This window comes from Squalius cephalus, assembly GCF_949319135.1.
Source record: "Squalius cephalus genome assembly, chromosome: 16".
Lineage (NCBI taxonomy): Eukaryota > Metazoa > Chordata > Actinopteri > Cypriniformes > Leuciscidae > Squalius > Squalius cephalus.
In genome coordinates this window covers 4,872,838-4,893,924 of record NC_137137.1, presented here as the reverse complement: position 1 = coordinate 4,893,924, position 21,087 = coordinate 4,872,838, and the positions used below count along the sequence as shown (strand labels likewise).

At 36.9% G+C, this 21,087-nt stretch overlaps 1 protein-coding gene across 1 annotated transcript; it reads left to right on the top strand.

Moving 5' to 3' along the window:
* The first annotated feature begins 1,693 nt into the window (after window positions 1-1,693).
* Window positions 1,694-20,683, top strand: hdac6 (histone deacetylase 6). The gene is made up of 28 exons (XM_079897751.1): window positions 1,694-2,420; window positions 2,959-3,054; window positions 3,308-3,415; window positions 7,194-7,279; window positions 7,968-8,052; window positions 8,135-8,175; window positions 8,271-8,367; window positions 8,892-8,989; window positions 9,094-9,198; window positions 9,834-9,902; window positions 11,073-11,199; window positions 11,355-11,420; window positions 11,706-11,765; window positions 11,852-11,941; window positions 12,022-12,128; window positions 12,224-12,291; window positions 13,366-13,492; window positions 13,622-13,750; window positions 14,314-14,482; window positions 14,587-14,789; window positions 15,626-15,818; window positions 15,898-16,047; window positions 16,881-17,055; window positions 17,185-17,558; window positions 17,640-17,777; window positions 17,906-18,052; window positions 19,649-19,777; window positions 20,036-20,683. Exons 2-28 carry the CDS (start codon window positions 2,992-2,994, stop codon window positions 20,102-20,104), a joined length of 3,273 nt encoding a protein of 1,090 aa, XP_079753877.1. The 5' UTR covers window positions 1,694-2,420; window positions 2,959-2,991; the 3' UTR covers window positions 20,105-20,683.
* The last annotated feature ends 404 nt before the right edge of the window (window positions 20,684-21,087 follow it).

Below are 21,087 nucleotides of genomic sequence, written 5' to 3'. Positions count from 1 at the left end.
TTGTTTGGCATGAAATACAGAGCATTTTTGGAGTCCTTTATGGAAAAGTTTTAAGAAAAGTCAAGAAAATGGTCGGTAACACTTTATTTCAATGGTCCACTTTTGACATTTACTAACTATAAGTAACTTTGCAACTACATGTCAACTAGCAGTCATTAGAGTATTAGTAGACTGTCTGCTTAATATCTGATGACACTTTATTTTGATGTTCCCTCAACAGAAATTCTATTGACTAAGTAACTTTGCAACTACATGTCAACTTATTCTACTAACCCAAACCGAACAGTTTACTGATACTCTAATGAGAGTTAGGTGACATGTAGCTGCAAAGTTGCTTATAGTCAGTATAGAATGTCTAATGTGGATCAACAAAATAAAGTGTAACCAAATGTTCCTGCAGGTATGATTAGTTTGTCATCATTACACATTCCTTTTGATGGACTCCACCAATGGGTCAAGAAACTGCTGGTTGACCCCATAGTAAACGCATCTTACTCCTTTGACAGCCATTCAAAAGTAACTGTGCATTCTGATGAAATATGATTTGAAATATTGAATTATTGTAGTTGTTTTATCAGTGCCGACTGTTTTATAGAGCACTGGTTCTTATGGGGGGCCGCAGGATGATTTAAAAGTATTAAGATATTAAATTAATATATTCAAATAACTGAACTCTAATCTAAATTAAAATGCTAAAAAAAACAAGATCAAGATGTAAATGAAGTCTCATTTCTTCTCTCCTCCCACCCCATCAGTAACTAATAATTTTATTGAAGAACATACAGTTTCTTTCATTTAATATCTATAATCCACCAGTTTCTGTTAATAAAAAAGTTTGACAAGCAGATTTGTCATAATTACAGCAAAATTACTGAAAATAGCTTAGCTTAGGTTGTTTAAATTTTCTAGATGCAACGGACCCCCAAATTTTATCATCCTTGTGCGAGGGTACAACACAAAATGTAAAAGAAAGCTATATATTTTCATGTATAATTTATACATTTATACTCACTATATACTGTATTGTTAGATTTTGGTTATTAATTATTTATTTGTATTTTTTATGATTTATTTATTATTTTAATAATGTCCTGTTTTGTTTTGTAATCAGATTTATTGATTTACTTATTTACTTATCTTCTTTTTTCTTAAAACATAATTTAGGGCGAATTCAGGTTGATTGGGACACTTTTTTTGGGAAAAGTGTCCCAATCAACCTGAATTCACCCTTATTTATTTTATAAATAAGGAAAATTCACCTTTTTTTTTCACAGTCCCCCTAGAACTCCCTTGAGGACCTCAGTTTTCAAACTCCCATATGGGATGCTTTGAATATTGTCTTATTGTGCAGTTTGGCCCCAGACCCCTTACATAAATTGAGAAAAAAGAAAACAGAAAACAAATAAATAAATTAAAAAAAAAAAAATTGAGAGAGAGAATTTAATTATTATGTAAAATCTCTTGTGCCAAGCGAAATAACAATTTTGTCGTTTCATAAACACATTTTCCTGTTAACGCTCGTTAAATATGCAACAGTGACCTCCTGCGTACAGCACTGACTACAGCGAGCACGCGCTGTGCGTTTTGGTTTTTACTGACGTAATTTTAGTGCGCCTGCTCGTAGAAAAATAAGTGGGAAGAATGGCAGTTGAACTTGACTTAAAGATGAATCCTGAAAGGAGCGGAGCTAAGCCCTCTGCGACGTGTGTTTTAACTGTTCACTAGTTCACATAGTAAAGTCCCATTCTCTATTCATTGGACCAAGTTTTGTAGGTCAAAACTGCAGATGAACACATCGATGAGATCAGCATTGTCACTCAGGATGGACCGATCACAGTCGTTTGTGTTTACTGGAAATGATCATTTGATCAACATTGATAAATGATAATTTTATAGACAGTGGTGTGAAGGATTTTCCTATAAACCACTTGTTTTACGCTTATACGCTTAAATAAGAGTTGTAATGCTGCCAGTGAGACGTGCTGACCGTTGAATGTAGCTCTACTGTCACATTCTGCTGAGTCTGAGCCTTCACGCGCCCCGTAGCGGAGGAACCGCCTTATGTCTCATAGAAAGTCCGCTTCTGCTGTGCAGAGTTGGGCGTGGGTTAGCCTTTAGCATCTCCAAATAAGAACATTGTGCTTTCTTTCGTATCCACCTTTTAATGCATATTTACCTTGCAGTTGTTTTTGCTATGCGGTCCCCATTTTGCTACGTCCATTTTCCACTTTTATGTCCAATCCAGAGAATAACAACAGCCACGGAAACTTAAGAAAGCAAAAAGCTTGAGGCTCAAATGACTGGCAGCTCCGTCTTTTTCTTAACATTTCAAAGTGTGTTTTTTTTTGTGCCAACGACATAAAAATCTGACAACAGTTCTGTTCTTATCTTCTCATACACCTCACACATTTCTGAAAGCAGTAAGTAAAACCTGTTATGCATTCTTGTGACATCTGTCACTTTTTGACATTTTATAGGCGTTATTTTCAATAAAGAAAATGACATGGTCTGTTTTGCTAATCTCATTAAATATTTTGATCTTGATATTGAATTTGTGGAGTGGAATGATTCAGAAGCAGAATGGGTGGATGATTTTATTTTGTTTTCAATTAAATAATTAGTAACTTTTTCTTTTGATTCATTTTGTGTAATTGTTTTATTATTATTATATTAGTAATAAAGAATCACAAAACAAAAATGAAATCCCTTAAAATAGCCATCCGGTGATATATATTTCATGCATAGCCACACTTAAACACAACTTTACACAGCAAATGTATGGGTAATTTATTCTGCATATACAATAAAAACAGGTGTAGCATCTGCGATGAACTCTGTTTTATTATTAAACTATTATATCTTCCATATACCTGAACTTTCTTATACATGCATGCAGTTTACCCAAGTTGGGACTTTTGATGTAGATGTTTTGAGCTCCTGTCACTAACACTTTTCAAGGACTTTGGTGTGGATCTGTAAAATCCTCCACTGATGGATCCTGTTCCAGATTCCAAAGGTTCTACTCGTTCTCCAAGAGGAACACCAGAAACCAAAGTGAGAGAATGACCCAGTCCTGGGTCCATATGACAAAATGTTGTGTTGCGTGTTTTAGTCAGTGTGTACATGAGTAGTTAATAATTCATAGATATTCGTGAAGTTTGCCCACTTGATTTACTCTGTGTCGTGCTTTGTTTTGCAAATTTTTAAAGGTCAGGTGTGGGTGCTAGTGCTTTATTTGGATTCCTGTTTTGAGAGTGTTGGCCTCTGCTGTGTGTAATTCTCTCTAAAATACCTTTGTGCTCTTCAGAGAGAAAACAACAACCCGAACCATAAGAAGAGTCTACAGGAGGCACGGAGGAAGGGTAGAATGGACCGGAGCAAAGTGGAGCAGATGAGCAATGATCTACAAAACCTGGTAAATAAACACTTAATTACAGTCACTGTTTGTTTTCCCTTTTATATATATATATATATATATATATATATATATATATATATATAACATATATATATATATATACATATATATATATACACATACATACACACAAGCTAAATATATTTTGCATAAACAAAACATTAAGATTTTTATCAATACAACATAATTTTTCTAACAATTTATCCTTTTTCTCCTGACCAATTCTCCCAGTTCTTGTCTTGTCATTTAGCTTATGTACTCAAAAGGCTAGCTTTACTGTACTTAACTACTTCAAATTACAAGTAGCTTATAGTGTGGCAAGACCATTTAAAAGTAGCTCCCCAACATTGGCAGTGATGCACGTTTATGGTGTTGTGTATGGAGTTGATTATTAAAGGAATAGTTCACCCAAAAATGAAAATTCTGTCATTAATTACTCACCCCCATGTCATTCCAATCCAAACCCATAAGAGTTTCGTTCATCTTTGGAACACAAATTGAAGATATTTTCAATGAAATCTGAGAGCTCCATTGACAGCGACTCAACTACCACTCTTCAAAAAGTTCATAACGAGATCGTAAAACTAATTAATTGAGTGGTTTAGTCCAAATTTTCTGGAGAGACATGATCACTTTATATGATGAACTGATATAATTTAGGCTTTTATTCACGTATAAACAGAGGTGTAAAGTCCAGGGGCCCGTTCTTCGTACGTTGCTTATTACATCCGAGATCAAATGACACATCCAAGATGATATCATCGTGCGAATCATGATCTGGCTAACTCGGTTCTTCGAACACACTTGCCGGATATGATTAGTATCGCTGGATTGAGTTATCTGAGATAATTGCGCGTTCATGCGCTGGTTAAAAGGGGATATGTATCGATAGTAGAAACATTGATCAGCAACGCTGCTATTGGCTGCTCAGCGTGGCCAAAGAGCGGGCTCAGTTTTTCTCCTCAGCAGAGCAAGAACAAATAGTCGAAGTTTATTCGGAATTTTAATGTTTAATCAAAACGCCAGGGAACACCTCAAAGTCTACAGGAGAGAGGGCTGGCAAAAAGTAGCAGACAATTTAAATCCGTAAGTGGCCATGTTAGATGTTTTTATCACTTATTAGCCTATATTTTTGTATTTTAATAATTGCATAATTACTTTGTGCATTGTAATGTCAGTCACCATACTAGAACATGGGAACAAATAAAAGTGAAGTACAAAAATATTCTACATAATGGTCATTTTTAGTTATATTATAGTCTCTTTTATAAAAGGCACTGTTAAATAAATGGTTGTCGGTTTATAAAAGCAACCAAGAAAAAGGCTGAGAAAATAGAAAATATCTTAGTAGCCTACACTGTAAAATAATTTTTGCTGCATTAAATTAAGGCCGTATAGTCATTTCAACTGTTAAATCTTGAGTAATGATGAATTGCTTTGACTTGTGAAAGTGAAAACTGATAAACTTATGTTAATGTAAAAATATTTTGCCATGAGTTATTGATCACATTTTTCCCCAGTGTAGTTCATTGTAATGACACTGTGTTTTCCTCTTTTGTGCACTTTTACACAATACACCAACACTTGTATCTGTTCCCAAGAAAGTGGTGGCTGAAATATGTGCAGTAAGTGGACATTTTCTAATTTTCCAAAGGAAAGAAAGTATATAAGACTTTGTAATGTCCATTTGTTTCCATTGCACTGGACAGTGAATAAACCCTCTCAGATAACTGTCATATGGAGGAACTAGCCTACCTGCAAGTGCATAAATAACTTTACTTCATTTATACTTGTATGCTTTATGGCTGCAATATAAGTTGTAGGATTCCACATCTACAGAAAGGCCTACAGAAGAGTCTGCACACACAGAGGAGACATAGGCAGTATATAGCCAACTTTTCCTTTTTATTTATTGCATGAGGCATGTGTCTAATATCTCTTGTTGCAGGCACTTGACCACTGGCTTTTCTTTACAAAGAACAATTGAAATAAAACTCAAGGAACTAAGCATATTTGTCTTTTATTAAACATTTAATGAAAAGTGTTTTTTTTTTTTTTTTTTTTGGCAGTGTTGTGTAATATGGCACATGCAACAATGTCACAGGCCCTGTCAGGTGTGCAACCCTCAGACTTTTCAGACACTGAAATCTTCCCTTTAGTTAGCCAAAGTTCATTTCATTGTGTGCCCTTGTCCTGGCTAGAGCTGCACTGTAACTGGTTTGGGTCAGGGAATGGGGTCATAAAACACCTGTCTGCAGGAACATGTCATAATCACCTATGAAAAAATGCAGTTCTGTTAGGATCAGCATAAGTGTATGTAATACAGTGAGCTTGATATTTAATTGTGGAACTTTTCTTACCACTTTAAAATAAGGCATAAATGTGAATCTCTGAAAATGCTTAAGTCATGCACAGATCCTGGCCATTTTGCTTTCACATTTGTGATATGGAAGATTTTAGTCAACTGCCTTTTTTTTATTTGATATAATATTACTAATCTGGAATATTAAGAATCACAATAGTAACTGGGCTGCACATTTACATTGTGAATCCCCTTTCTGTTCACATAATCCCCTTCATAGCCTTGATGGCAGTCTATGGTAGCCTATAGTCTATGGTACCAATCACGTTAGTGAAGCCTGAGTGACATATCTGTAATCGGCATGGTCATGATTGTATGATCTTCATAAAAAATTATGATAGCCTAAAAAAAAACAAAAAAAAACTGCTTTACAACATTGGGTCTTAAGTGGCTTGGAAATGCCACAAAAAAAAAACAAAAAAAACCCCCTAAAACTGTTTTTTAAACATAAAAAAACGAAAAAACGACAATCTCACGAATCACGAGAAAAAATCTATATCTCAGAAAGAAAGTGCACTATCGCGCTGCGCTGGACTTCCCGTATCACTATCAGCTCCGTTTATGAAGCCGGGATCTAATCCTGTTTACATGAAATAAGCCTGCTCCCGAGCAGGTTTAAGTTTGCGCACATGTTGCTATGGCAGCAAGTCCAGGATGAGCGTTGAAGAACCAAACAATCCAAGATCATGCCAAATCGCCAACAATCAAATCCAGCTAAGTGAGTTAGCGACGTACGAAGAACGGACCCCAGGTTCAGAAAGTAAAAGTCCTCCTCAGTATTCTGTTCCAATCACCTGGATTTGCTAATTAGCACAGTTTTTCGACCAGGAGAACTAATTAGTGAAATCAGCTGGCTGAGTTCATGGGTGGAATACACATATGGCAGGACTTTTACTTTCTGACCCCTGGACTTTACACCTCTACATATGAACATTCATCAGCACACACATCTGTTATGATAAACTTAAGCTCAAGCATGTTCGCTTGATGTGTGAGAACCAATGAGGTTCATTCTCGTGTTACGCAGCACTTTTGAGCTTCAGCAAGAACCAATGAAGCGATCGAGTCTCTTCAGAAACTTTGGATCTAACCGCTCAATTCATATGGATTAGTTTCTCTTTCTGAACTTTTTGAAGTGTCAAAGTGTTAGTTGGGTAGTTGTCAATGGAGGGACAGAAAGCTCTCAGATTTCATCAGTAATGATTTTCATTTGTGTTCCGAAGATGAACTAAAGTCTTACGGATTTGGAATGACACAAGGGTGAGTAATTAATGACATATTTTTTGGGAGTACTATCCCTTTCAAATTCAGTAATGTGCACGTAGTATTTTATTTTATCACTGTGGGATTGCATGCTCAGGGAGCGAGTGCTTTTGAAACAGCTGTTTTCTTTGTTCTTGCCATCTTTTTTAGGATGTGTGTGGGAAGACTCAACCAACAGGAACAGGTCTTGTCTATATAGATGCCTTCACTCACTTTCACTGCCTCTGGGATGCCAGGTGATGCTTCAGAATGGTTAAATTATTATTGACAATAGTTTGCTTAAAAAGGAAAATTCTGTCAAAATTCTGGCATCTAATTTTGAATTTTAATAAAGAGAGAGTCATGCGTCAGCATGAAACAGAAGTTCAGATAGTCTTTTCCTCCCTATTTGATGTATATCCAAGTGAAACAAGAAAAATTGTAGGGTGGGACTTAATTTTGTCCATCGAGGATTCATTGGATTGTTACATCGTTCTCATTTGCTATTGCTGTGACCTCATGTGAGTGACAGGTTGTCCCGCCCACATGTCAGTAAACATGTCATCAGAGGAAGGGGAAGTTATTTTGATTAAATATTACGAGAGCATATGAACAAAACTAAATCATTTGTAATAAATACTCTAGTATTTCATTAAAAAAAATGGTCAATTTAGATTTTTGACTTTAAGACTCTCCAGTGGATGCTATGAAGCAAAAGACAGAATCTCCTGGTCTTATGTGTTAAGTTTGTGCATACATGTAGATGCGTTAAAATGAAACAAAATGGAAAGAATCAAAGTATTTGTAGGCATAAAAAAGTATTTGTTGTCATTGCTTCAATAAAAGCTGCACTTATTCTTGATATTTAATTTTATTTCAAATAGTTTACTTAGTATAGGATTATAAAAGTTCTTAAATAACAGCAGATTGGATGTTTTTTTGCAGTCACCCAGAGTGTCCAGCGAGAGTGAGCACTGTAATGGAGACACTGGAGACGGAGGGGGTGCTGGGACGCTGTGTACGAGTAGAGGTAGAGACACTCCTGTAGTGATATTATTTTACAATTCCTCCTGTCTTTGAGCAGTTTAAAATAGTTTAACTTTGCGTTTCAGGCCAGAGCTGTAACAGAAGATGAGCTATTACTCGTTCATACGTAAGTTTATACGCATGATTAAATAAAGATTGATGCTGTTGCTTTTGTTTTATGATTATCTTATGTGACAAGGGGAAATGTGTTGTGTGTTATAGAAAGGATTATGTAGAGCTGATGAAATCCACACAGAAAATGACAGAGGAGGAGCTGAAGTCTCTCTCTGATAAATACGACTCTGTCTATCTACATCCTGTAAGTCACCCAATCACGTGTCTTTTCCAGTCCTGGAATGTTTAATTGTTCATAAAAATCAAAATCATTATCCAGTACATGCACTGATATTTCTTAAAGTCAACATGAAATCAATACTGACCATATTCACTGACCAATATTGACCATAAGGGATGTTCTTAATCATGATTCTAAGTGATTCAGTGCTTTTATCAAATGATGACAAAAGCAACATGATAAAAGACTTCACAGTTTCATAAAGATGATGTTCTCATTATTAAGAGTGGAAGAAAGCGCAATGCACAATAAAGGCAGAACAAGTCCCGCCTTATAAATTAAAGAGCCAATTGAGATGCTCTCAGGATAGCACTTCACGCATTGGTTGGTCCAGTCTTAAATATAAGCTTTTTTTAATGCTATTTGAGCATATGAAAGAACATTTATGGGGAAGGTTATGTAAATATTTAGAAATATGTTATTTGTGTGGCAAAACATTTTCAGAGATTTCAGAATTATGAAGATTTCATTTTTTTAAATTCCATCAGGAATTTTTCACCTCTGCCTGTCTGGCGGTGGGATCAGTTCTCCAGCTGGTGGATAAAGTGATGACATCACAGCTGCGTAACGGCTTCTCCATCAACAGGTCTTGTTGCATCTGTTCTTCTCAACAGTACTAATATCTCTTTGTTTTTTGTTTTATATTGATTTATTCATTGACAGTTACTGTTTTTTTCCCTATATTCACAGGCCTCCGGGTCACCACGCTCATGCAGATAAGATGAACGGCTACTGTATGTTTAATAATCTGGCCATAGCGGCGCGCTACGCTCAAAAACAGCATGGAGTTGAACGGTGAGAGTCTGCATTTTGCTTTAGCATCATACATTAATTAACACTTTATGGCCTGGTTTCACAGACAGGGCTAAGATTAAGCCAGGATTAGGCCTTAGTTCAATTAGGACATTTAATTAGCTTTCATAAACATTACTGGTGTGCATCTTAAGACCAAACAATGGCACTGACATATTTTAAGATATGCCTGTGCAAGTTGCTTTGAGTTAAAACATGCATTTTAGTCTGGGACTAGAGTTAAACCTTGTCTGTGAAGCCGGGGGTCAAATATGATATTGACTTTATTTCGTTTCTTGATATATTTTCCTGGTCTTGTTGTCAGCAATTCATTGGCGCATTTTTGATCTAGTGATAAAATGTTTTCAAAGTCTTTCATCAAATGTAATGACTTTTGCCACTAATTGACTTTGACATACTCAAATATTAGCCAGTAATATCAGTCAGATTAACCTAATGATCCAATCAAATTCTGATTGATAAAATCAAGTCTGGTTCTGGATTATTTCTCACTGAATATTCCAAAAATGTCACATTACAGAAGTTGAATGTGTTTCAAATGCATTTACACGTTGTCTTTAAAGAAGTTTATGGTTTGAGAATCTATAACATGGATGGTTGCTTTTCCAATCGTACAGAGTTCTAATTGTGGATTGGGACGTGCATCATGGACAGGGAATCCAGTATATTTTTGAAGAGGATCCCAGGTACATTTGTCTGCACCAGCACATCATATTACAAATGTTATGTATAAATAGGTGCATCTCAATTTGCGTGCTTGTGCACTATTTTATGAAGTTTTTTAGTATAAATAAAGTGTGAGTAGTGTGTTTACACTGAAAAATCCAACTAGAAAAAGTACACTTTATATACCCTGATGATGAAATCAATTAATCGAAAAAGTGTGTAATGTTGGACACTTGATGTAGCCTGGGAAAACCCAGACAACTTCTGGCAAATTCAGATTTGCTCGAGAAGTAGTCTGGCAAAGAGCTCATTCAAGCCCATTTCCATGGCCTAGAAATCGTGGCACCAATCAGAAACGTTGAGGCGGGCTTTACACGATGACGATCGCTCTGATTGGTTTTAGGTCAATCCAATTGCGCCCAGAGGCATTTGAGCAACGTCCGTTCAACTTTTAAATGCATTATTATATTCAAATTGCAAACACATGAGGACAGTCTCCATGAAAGACCCACTGGCAGATGAACGTGCTACTACATTTCTCTCCGAAACGGTAGGAAATTAAATTAGATTTAATAGAGGATCTTAACTGTGACACGATGATTGACAGGGCAGTTTAAGTGACAGGATGCACGAGACAGATCCGTCCGATAAAGATGACGAAGTAGTATGTCCCAAAGCTTGCCTACTTTTTTGCTACACATTCAAAAGTAAATACCTTTTCTTCACAAAAAGAGTACATACTTTTATGGCGTAGTGTAACTTAGGCGAATTGGGACGCAGCATATGGCTTTACACGATGACGATCGCTCTGATTGGTTTTAGGTCTATCCAACTGCGCCCTGAGGCATTTGAGCGACGTCCGTTGGTGACACCCCTTTGGAAATGATTTGTCTATGGAGCTTTGCCAGACCATAACTCAGTTACTACTGATGAAATCAATTCATCGAAAAAGTGTGTAATGTTGGAAACTTGATGTACTTCAGGAACTCATCTGTCACAGCTTTAATTATGTAGAGGGGGGGAGGGGCTATCAGACTCCGACAGTGAATAACAAATTAACCTTATAAAATGTATACACTACACGGATGTACATGGTGCATAGTAGGTGCATATTGTATAGTGTGTCATTTGGGACGCAACTAATGTCTGTCAAATAAAGAGCATCTAACCTCTGTCCTCCTGTGTGGCAGTGTGCTGTATTTCTCAGTGCACAGATATGAAGATGGCTCGTTCTGGCCGCATCTCAAGAAGTCTGACAGCAGCTCGGTGGGTTCAGGAGCAGGACAGGGCTACAATATCAACCTGCCCTGGAACAAGGTACACCTCAGTGTTCAAGTGACTCATTTCGAGAGGTCAACCGATTTATAGATCATTTAAAACTAAATTACCACCTTGACTAACATTATAGTGGACTATAAATGAGGCTTGTAGGCTGGTGCTGAATGTGTCCTGATCTCTTTATTTAACTCCAGGTAGGGATGGAGGATGGAGATTACATCACAGCTTTCCAGCAGCTCCTCCTGCCTGTGGCGCATGAGGTACACCTTTTGTATCGGTCACCTGCACATCTGATTTAATGTTTTATCGTCTAATCATCTGATATTTAGGTCATTTAGAGATTGGGTATTAACCCTGGCCAGTAATTGACAAGTGGTTGCTTCCAAAATCGTTCCATACTAACAGTGTTGTCAATGAATAAACATTTTAACATGAACATTTAAAGAAATATTATTTAAAATTGGTTGTACGTCTCCTTTGATATCAACTAATTTTATTATAAAGAAATAATATATTGAGATCTCTTGTGTGTATGTGCTGCACAGTTTCAGCCTCAACTGGTGTTAGTGGCGGCCGGCTTTGACTCTGTGATCGGTGATCCAAAGGTGGGATGCTCAGCTTCATTCCTTTAAAATCATTTTCCAAACCTCATTCAATTATGTTAATTATTTAAAATGTTCTGTGTATCTAGGGTGAGATGCAAGTGAGTCCACAATGTTTCTCCATCCTGACCCATATGCTGAAAGGTGTAGCACAGGGCCGACTCGTGCTGGCTCTGGAGGTATGATCATATTATGCCTTAAGAGGACTAAATATTCTTCTTTGTGGTTCACATCTCACACACAGTATTTCATCTGTTAGGGTGGGTATAACCTCCAGTCCACAGCAGAGGGTGTTTGCGCTAGTGTGATGTCACTGCTGGGTGACCCTTGCCCTCACCTGACCTCTCCTGGTGCTCCGAGTGAGAGGTGAGTGAACCGAGGAGCACATCTGCCTACATTTTCTTATATTTCTCTCTGTTACGCCCTATTTGCTGTGGGTTTTTCCTGTGGTTTTATTGCAGTGCCCTGAACTCCATCTCAAAGACCATCTCTGTCTTGTATCCATTTTGGAAGAGTCTTCAGACTTTTGGTAGGAACCAAGAATTTTTATTTACAAATAAACAAATCAGATCACCATATTGTGTTTGTGCACTCATGAAACATAATGAAAACTATTTATACATAAAGTACATATGAAAAGGGTATTATGAAAATTAGAAAATTATCATACAAATTAATAAAATAGCAGATAGTTTTTTTACAGTAAAAAAAAAAATCAGTGTTGTTCCACTCAATGTTAATGACTTGAAAGAGTTTGAGTAATGGAAAAAAGTTTCCAAGTTCGTTTAACTTTAATGTGAGACCAAATATTCACTTAAGAGTTCAAATCTGGACCCTGACCAGGCCAAAACATGAGCCTGATGGACTTGTTCTTGGTTGTCTTTGCAATTTGGGCAGGATCATTGCCTTTTTGAAAAAACATCTGATCATTCCTCTTTAGATGACAACTTTTCAATTGTGGGAAGCAAGCCATTCTGCAATATTCCCTGTACTCTGAAGCGTTTATAAAACATCACAGTGAAGTAGCTCACCAGTACAGCAGCTAAAAAGTCTTCCCACACAATGACACCTCTTCCTCCATGCTTCTCTGTGGTAGAGATGCATTTATTATATTTCTCACCAGATTTTTGAAGACACCCCTCTGGAGCATCACCATGCAACTCGTGTTTCATTGTGATTCATCACTCCACACACAACTCTGCTTAACCACTCTCAAACTTCCCATATTCTGCCAAAAACTTCATTCTGTCTTTGATGGATTCCTGAGACAGCAATGGCTTTTTAAGTAGTGCGTTTTTCTTAAATTTAGCTAATTTCCTGTCCAAAAATTTGTCCTGACCAAAGCCCTTTTTTTTTGCCTATATATCAATTATTAAATTATTGGAAACAGCATTGGAAATGCATTGGTCATTGAGATTACATTGGGACATTATATTATCCTGTCATCTTCAGATAAAAAGAAAGCGTTCCGCTGCAAACCAATAAACACTACCCAACATCACATTTGCACAAGCATTCAAACTGCCAGTCATTTGGTACAGCTGGCACCTTGTGAAAGATTTGTGTTTTCTTAGCTCTTGAATGTGTGTTTGATGACCTTTAGAGGGGGGTCCTCTGTCCAATGTCCCTCCCCTGCCCGCTCCAGTATGTGCAGAAGTGAAGGTTTCCTCTCCGATCACTGGGCTAGTTTATGACCAGAGAATGATGCATCATCACAACATGTGGGATGGGTGAGAGTGACTGCTGCTTAATAACATAAACACCTGTGACACAGCTGAAAAATTACAATTTTCTCACTTGTGTGTGTTTTGATTATTTGGTTGTGCATATATAAGATGAGGATGTATTGATTCCTACAGTCATCATCCAGAGCTCCCTCAGAGAATTTCACGGATCTTTTCCCGACATGAGGAGTTGGGCCTGCTGTCCCGTTGCCATCGGATACCAGCTCGCTTGGCAACAGAAGAGGAGCTGGCGCTCTGTCACAGGTGAAATGCATTCAGATGAGTAAATAAATAATGATCACATTAATGTATGCAGTTACATGGGTCATTGACGAATAAGAGATATAACGAATGGAGATATAACTATTTTTGAAACCATTTTTTTTGTTTACCTAGGTGTTAACAATAAGATTTTGTGGTTTGTAAATGTAAAAAAAAGAGTAAAAGAGAAATGTAAAAAAAGAGCCTTATCTGCTTTATATTTGTATTATTGTAGTTCCTTTAGTTATTAAAAACAATATTATTCCATTTAAATATTTACTATATCGGTTTTTACCGAATGACCTTTTGACACTTCAAAATCTTTAAAATACCTTTATATGTAGTAAAATATAATTAAAACCTTTTGGATTCAGTAAAAGAGATCAAGTTGTACTACTACCTTACATACTTTGGATGTTATATATTTGTTTTTTTATTATTATTAAGGCCTTTGGACCAAAAAAATGACCCGTCACGTCATTGACCCACATACAAATCTGTATTAGTAAAACTAATGCAACATTGCATTTGATTTAATTCATGTCTGTTTATCTCTCTTGTGCTAGTTCTGATCACATAAGCACTATTAAGAGTACGGAGCACATGAAACCCAGAGATCTACACCGACTGGGGAACGATTACAACTCCATCTTCATCAATAATGAGAGCTACACCTGTGCCCTGATGGCCGCTGGCTCATGCTTTAACTCCGTACAGGCCATACTCACCGACCAGGTCTGTCTTTTTGTGTCTTTTACATGTCTCAGTATAAAGTATACTAGAACATTACTGCTTGAATTTGCTCCCAGGTGTCCTCAATTGTTTCTTTGGTCCTGTAGGTGAGAAACAGCGTGGCCATAGTCCGTCCTCCCGGTCATCATGCAGAGAAAGACACAGCTTGTGGTTTCTGTTTCTTTAATACGGCCGCTTTGACCGCACGCTATGCCCAAAGCATCACACACAAATCCCTGCGTGTCCTCATCCTCGATTGGGATGTTCATCATGGAAACGGCACGCAGCACATCTTTGAGGAGGATAACAGGTTTGTCCAGTCCCATATTTAGTCCCACTATAATCTCATATTAGTACATAGTGGTCTGGATCAGTGCTGTTATTGTTAACTAAAACAATCAAAAATTATTTTTGTTCATTTAAATAAAGCTGAAATAATATATAATATAAATTAGATGAAACTTAAAATTTAAGTTGAAGTATTAAAATTACTAAAATTTAAAGATAATTTAAAGCTAAATAGAAATAAATAAAAAACTATTAAATGACAAAAGTACATTTAAATTAAACACAATTAAAATTAAAATGTAAAAAATAAAATTTTATTCAAAATATTAATATATACTGTAATAGTATATAAATAATACTAAAATAACACTGGTATGTATTCCAAAGTCAGATATCCATAAGAAGTCCATTTATAATTTAAGATGTTCCTTTCACCAATAAAGTAGTATTTTAGTTTGCATGAGAATTTTTTACATTTTTCTCTGTATTTGCTAATGTAATTAGGAGACTTCTGTATGCAAATGACCTTGTGTTTAATTGGCCAACCTCTTTGCATTTTTATAAGTAACAACTTAGATTTGCAGTCAGGTCCAATATAGTGTTTAGCTGCGCCATCTTTCAATAACAGCCTGTTTGCAAAGTAGCATTACATTGTGACCTCATAACCACAAACATTTAGAAATGGCAAAAAGGCTAATTTGTTTTATAAAATAGTCTGGGTGAATAGACAAGGGTAATGGATCCTCTTAATGTTGTCATTTGATTTATAAATAAATATATATTTGTTTAGATCAGTCGTATAAGCATTGGTCAGATTGCAGACCTTTGTTTTTAACCAATGTCTTTCACTTTTTCCAGCGTCCTGTACATTTCTCTGCATCGTTATGAAGACGGGACGTTTTTCCCCAACTCAGAAGATGCTAACTATAATAAGGTGGGGCGGGGGAAAGGCAGAGGATACAATGTCAACATCCCCTGGAATGGAGGAAAGATGGGAGACCCAGAATACATGGCAGCTTTCCATCACTTAGTTATGCCAATAGCCAGAGAGGTAAAATATGCTCATTTTTACCTGATGACCAAAGCATATGTTGTTAAATACTAAGTGAGTGGTGTTGTCTGTGTTCTAGTTTGCCCCAGAGCTGGTGCTGGTGTCTGCTGGGTTTGATGCGGCACGGGGTGATCCGCTAGGAGGGTATCAGGTGACCCCCGAGGGCTATGCCCACTTCACCCATCAGTTGATGGGTCTGGCAGCAGGAAGAGTGCTAGTCATACTGGAGGTGGGTTATATTCACTCTTACATTCACTGTTTACACTTTCTACTATTGAGTTTTTCAGTGGCCAATGCTGATGTCAATATCTAGAGAACATGGTGCCTGATGGTAGCCATAATTTCTTTATAATAAAATTAGTTGATATCTTAAATAATATTTCTTTAAATGTTCATGTTAAAATGTTTATTCATTGACAACACTGTTAGTAGATTTTGGAACTTGTACAAATGATTTTGGAACCAACCACTGGCCAGGGTTAATACCCAATCTCAAAATGACCTTTGAGATCAGATGATTAATTGACCTGTCTGATCATATATAATTAATACTTAATCAATCAGCAAGGATGCATTAAATTGAATCAAAAGTGACAGTAAAGACATTGCTGCAAGCCACAATTTCAAATAGAATGCTGTTTCTATTCATCAAAAAAATCTGAATAAAGTGCATCACTGTTTCCACAAAAATAGTAAGCAGCGTTATATTCAGCATCTAAGTGATTTCTACATTGATTATAATAATAAATGTTTCTTGAGCAGCAAATCAGCATTTTAGAATGATTTCTGAAGGATCATGTGACACTGAAGACTGGAGCAATGATGCTGATTCAGATTTGCATCACAGGAATAAATTAAATCTTAAAATACATAAAACACTTATTTTAAATTGTAGTAATATTTCACAATATTATGTTTTTTACTCTATTTTTGATCAAATAAATGCAACCTTGGTACAAATAAGAAACTTCTTACTACTTATATTAAAAAAATCGACTTGTTGAACAGTAGTGTATGTCCTACACGCTGGTTAATGATGTCATCTAACCCTCTTCACCATAGGGAGGATATAACCTCACCTCCATCTCTGAGTCCATGTCCATGTGCACCAGTATGTTGCTGGGAGACTCCCCTCCACTTCTAGACCATCTGCCCCCTCCCAAGACCAGCGCTGCTGTCACCATTAACAACGTCCTGCGTGCCCACGCCCCCTTCTGGCGCTCGCTGAGAATACAGAGTGAGTTTGCAATCTCAGAACGGAGACTGACATGCACTTCACATCAATATCATATCTGAAGAATTAAAAAAATGTAAGAAAAATATGATTATTTTAATGCAAAATGCTTTGGTTGTTTGTTTATATCAGTTCCAGAGTCACTTCGTTTGTCTTTGCCGTCTCCTAAACCGAAAGGCAAGCGGGCATCGGCAGGCAAGGGCAAGAAATCGCCTCGCCAGCCCACCCCCGCTCAGAGTCCCGGACAGAAACCGCACAATCTTGAGCAGTCCGGCCTTGATGAGCTCACTGAGGATCTGCTTTCTCTGAATCTCAACACAAGTACCTCATCAAACACCAGCCCAGCGTCAGTTGCAATTGGAGGAGCCAGACGTAAGGTGAAACCCAACCCACGGAGGAATTCATCAGGCCAGGAGTCAGAATCACCCCTGAAACCCTCGTCAGAGAAAGGCGGAGATGGAGACGGCACACATGCAGAGATTACAGCTGTAAAAGCAGAGACACCTGTAGGCAATCTCAAATGTCATTAGCAGTATGTTTTGGTGACTCATAATGTATTCAATCATTAAACATGCTCTGTTTACCAGGACCAGTCGATCCGAGTGTCTGTGGTCACTGGAAATCCAGCTGGCATGAATGAGCAGGAGAGCTGTGGTCTGGATGCTGCTTGTGGTGACTCTGTGAAGACAGTCATAGAGGTCTTCGGACAACAACCCACGGATGTGGTAAATGTGTTCATGTCATATTAGCATAATAACATTACAGATAAATATGGCTCATATATATAGAGTGGCAGAATTTTAGATTACATGTTTTCAGTCTGTCGTCTCATTCAGTTTTACTCTGTTGCTAGGACGGCATGTATGTGGTGAACCCGTTGCCATGGTGCCCACATTTGGAGTCAGTGCGACCGGTGCCTGCAGGTGGCATTGATGTCTTCCTGCCGTGTGAAGAGTGTGGAGGTGATGCTGAAAACTGGATCTGCCTCTTCTGCTACAAGGTAACAGCTAACAACGCTAGTCGAAATCACAACATGTTGAGGTTTAGAATTATTTAGACTTCCCACTGCTGACAGTGGTGCACATTGGGTCTCATCCACTAACCACGTGTGAAATCTGCAAACATTTTCACGAACAAATCATCATTCAGCAATAACTTCTACACAAGGCTATGGAAGCTTGTTTCCGCCACAGAATAAAACATTTTAAGAGATAATTGCGACTTTTTATCTCACAATTGCGAGTTTACATCTCGCAATTCTGACTTTATTTCTCGCAATTGCGACTTTATATCACGCAATTCTGACATTATAATACGCAATTGGGAGATATAAAGTCAGAATTGCATGACATAAAGTCGCAATTGCGTGTTATAAAGTCAGAATTGTGAGATAAACTATTCTGAGGTAAAAAACAAAACAAAAAAAGTCTGTCTTTTTTTTCCCCTTAGAATTGGACTTTATATCTCACAATTGTGAGTTTATATCTCACAATTCTGAGAAAATATGTCAGAATTGCGAGATATAAAGTCGCAATTGCGAGAAAAAAAGTCAGAATTCTGACTTTATAACACGCAATTGTGACTTTATTTCACGCAATTCTGACTTTATATCTCGCAATTCTGACTTTATAATACGCAATTGCGACTTTATTTCACGCAATTCTGACTTTGTATCTCGCAATTCTGAGAAATAAAGTCAGAATTGCGAGATGTAAACTCGCAATTGTGAGATAAAAAGTCGCAATTATCATTTAATTTTTTTTATTTTGTGGCGGAAACAAGCTTCCATACAAGGCAGAGGCCATTTGCAATAAATTAAAATAGCAACATTTACTTAGCGATAGATGCTATTTAAATAAATAGCATTATTTTCTTTGCAATAGGCTAAGTGTAAATAGTAGTTAGATGCTAGTGGCAGATACTATTTGCACCTCAGTGTTGTTGTACATTAAATGGTATGCAATTATAGCATAGTGTAAATGAATGTATTTATTAAAATTATTAAATGGATGTCACCTTATTGGGACAATAAAGCCCTACCTACACCTACTCCTAACCCTAACCGATAAACTCTTTATTATTAAACACACGTTAGGCACTTTATTTTCATTTTTTGAATATTTTCTACATTTTTATGGAAAATAAATGCTTTATTTTATAGGCGGATTCGAACTCGGGTCGATTTGCTTTAAAGCTTTCTGCCACTCGCCTTACCCCCTTTCTATTGGTACTGTTGACAATCTAGCGTCTTCCGAAATTTTGTCTGGCCCAACCAGGAGTCAGTGGGCGGAGTTAGTGTAAATAGCCTCTGCCAACAAGAGAAAACAACTCGGCTGTTTGCACTTAGCGTAAATAGACACATTTCTAATAGAATGTAGGAACAATGGAAAGCGCATGTACACAAAAAACACATAATCGGTGACATAACTTATTTAATACAATTTTCTACATAGTTCATCTTAAATGTCATCACATGTAGAAAAAGAGTAAGAAAATGAGCATTATAGCTTGAGGTTCCTCTGCATAAAGACACTGCACAAGCACTCGGCAAAGTGTGCTTTTATTTTATTTGAGTTTTTTCCCTCTTTTTTTTCAGGTTCTCTGCGGGCGTTATGTGAACCAGCACATGGTGACCCACGGGCAGGTGTCGGGTCACCCTCTGGTGCTGAGCTTCGCTGATCTGTCTGTCTGGTGCTACGCTTGTGAGTCATACATCCACAACAAGGTAGGTGCCGCCCAGATCACGGGCCTGTAATCTGCTGTTATGATGAATGGCAACATTAATGTTGCTCTGCAACATGAATAAATGATGTACTTCATAAGATTGATATGTGTATTTCATGTATCTATTCTGACATTACTGCTACTTGACTCTGCGTGACTGTATGTTTTCCAAAGGTGGGATGGATTTAGAAAAACAGCACATTTTTAATACACATGCACAAACAGCTGTGTGACTGTCTGTCTGTATCTGCACTCACAGGTGCTCCATGAAGCCAAAAACGCTGCTCACCTCGTGAAGTTTGGAGAGGAGATTTCTCCTCTCAGCTAAACCAACAGATAGAAGGAAGTGTGTGTGTGTATGTTTGCGTGTTGTGTGTGTTGTTTGCATACATATAAATGCAGTGAAAATAACACCAAACTGAGCTGCAGTGGAAGCAAGTTTTTTTCAGTTCATCTGTCTTTCTTCCTTACTTGTGTCTAAAACGTATTTCATAGATTATCATTGTACCAATTATGAGGTTTATCTGCCAAAATAATTTTTTTATTAATGGAATTTGTTTCATGTTAAAGAAAATCAGTTTTTAAAAGGTGCACTCTCTGCAAATTGATATAGTATATTTTTAAGTTATTGCAGAAGCACGGTACCAGCTGTAGTATTTAGTGTTTCAAATGTTTTCAATGCACAGCCAACAGTGTTTGCACTGCACTGTTGTGAAGCATTCCTGTTTTCATTGTATCACTCCAGGCCAAGACATTCAAACTGTGGAAATTACAAAACAACCTTAAGCTTAAAGCAATAAAAAGTGCAATATTTCCCAAAACAGTGTCTGAAGACTATGTAACCGAGATATTTTGTGTTTTTGTATATATCCGTTGTTATTTTTTTGCACAAGTATAGTGAGACAAACGTTTGGAAACTCTCACTTTGTAACCGTTGGTAAATGTTGCAATCTAAATAAAACCTGTATGTTCCATGTTCTTAAAAGCCAGTTCTTTCTATGGTCGCATTTGTGATAAGATAAAGAGCATAAGACCTGCCAAAAACGTGTTCAGTGCATTTCTTCCCAAAGCAAAAAAAAATAAATAAATAAATATATTTGTTTTTATATATTTTATGACCATTAAATATTTTTTGTTATTATTTTCACGACAATCAATGACAATTCTCCCTTAATTCTCATTATCATAATGTACAAAAACCCACAAAAATATGTATTATTATATTATTATTAGTGTTACACATTATTACGTAAATATTTGTACATTATAGTTTGTCATTTTCTTTTTAATTTATATATATATATATATATA

Coding starts and splice junctions, on each gene's coding strand:
- hdac6 (XM_079897751.1), top strand. CDS start 2,992: ATGGATCCTGTTCCAGATTCCAAAGGTTCTACTCGTTCTCCAAGAGGA. Junction 8,368..8,891: donor ACTCTGTCTATCTACATCCT/GTAAGTCACCCA, acceptor AAATTCCATCAG/GAATTTTTCACCTCTGCCTG. Junction 11,421..11,705: donor TCCTGCCTGTGGCGCATGAG/GTACACCTTTTG, acceptor TGTGCTGCACAG/TTTCAGCCTCAACTGGTGTT.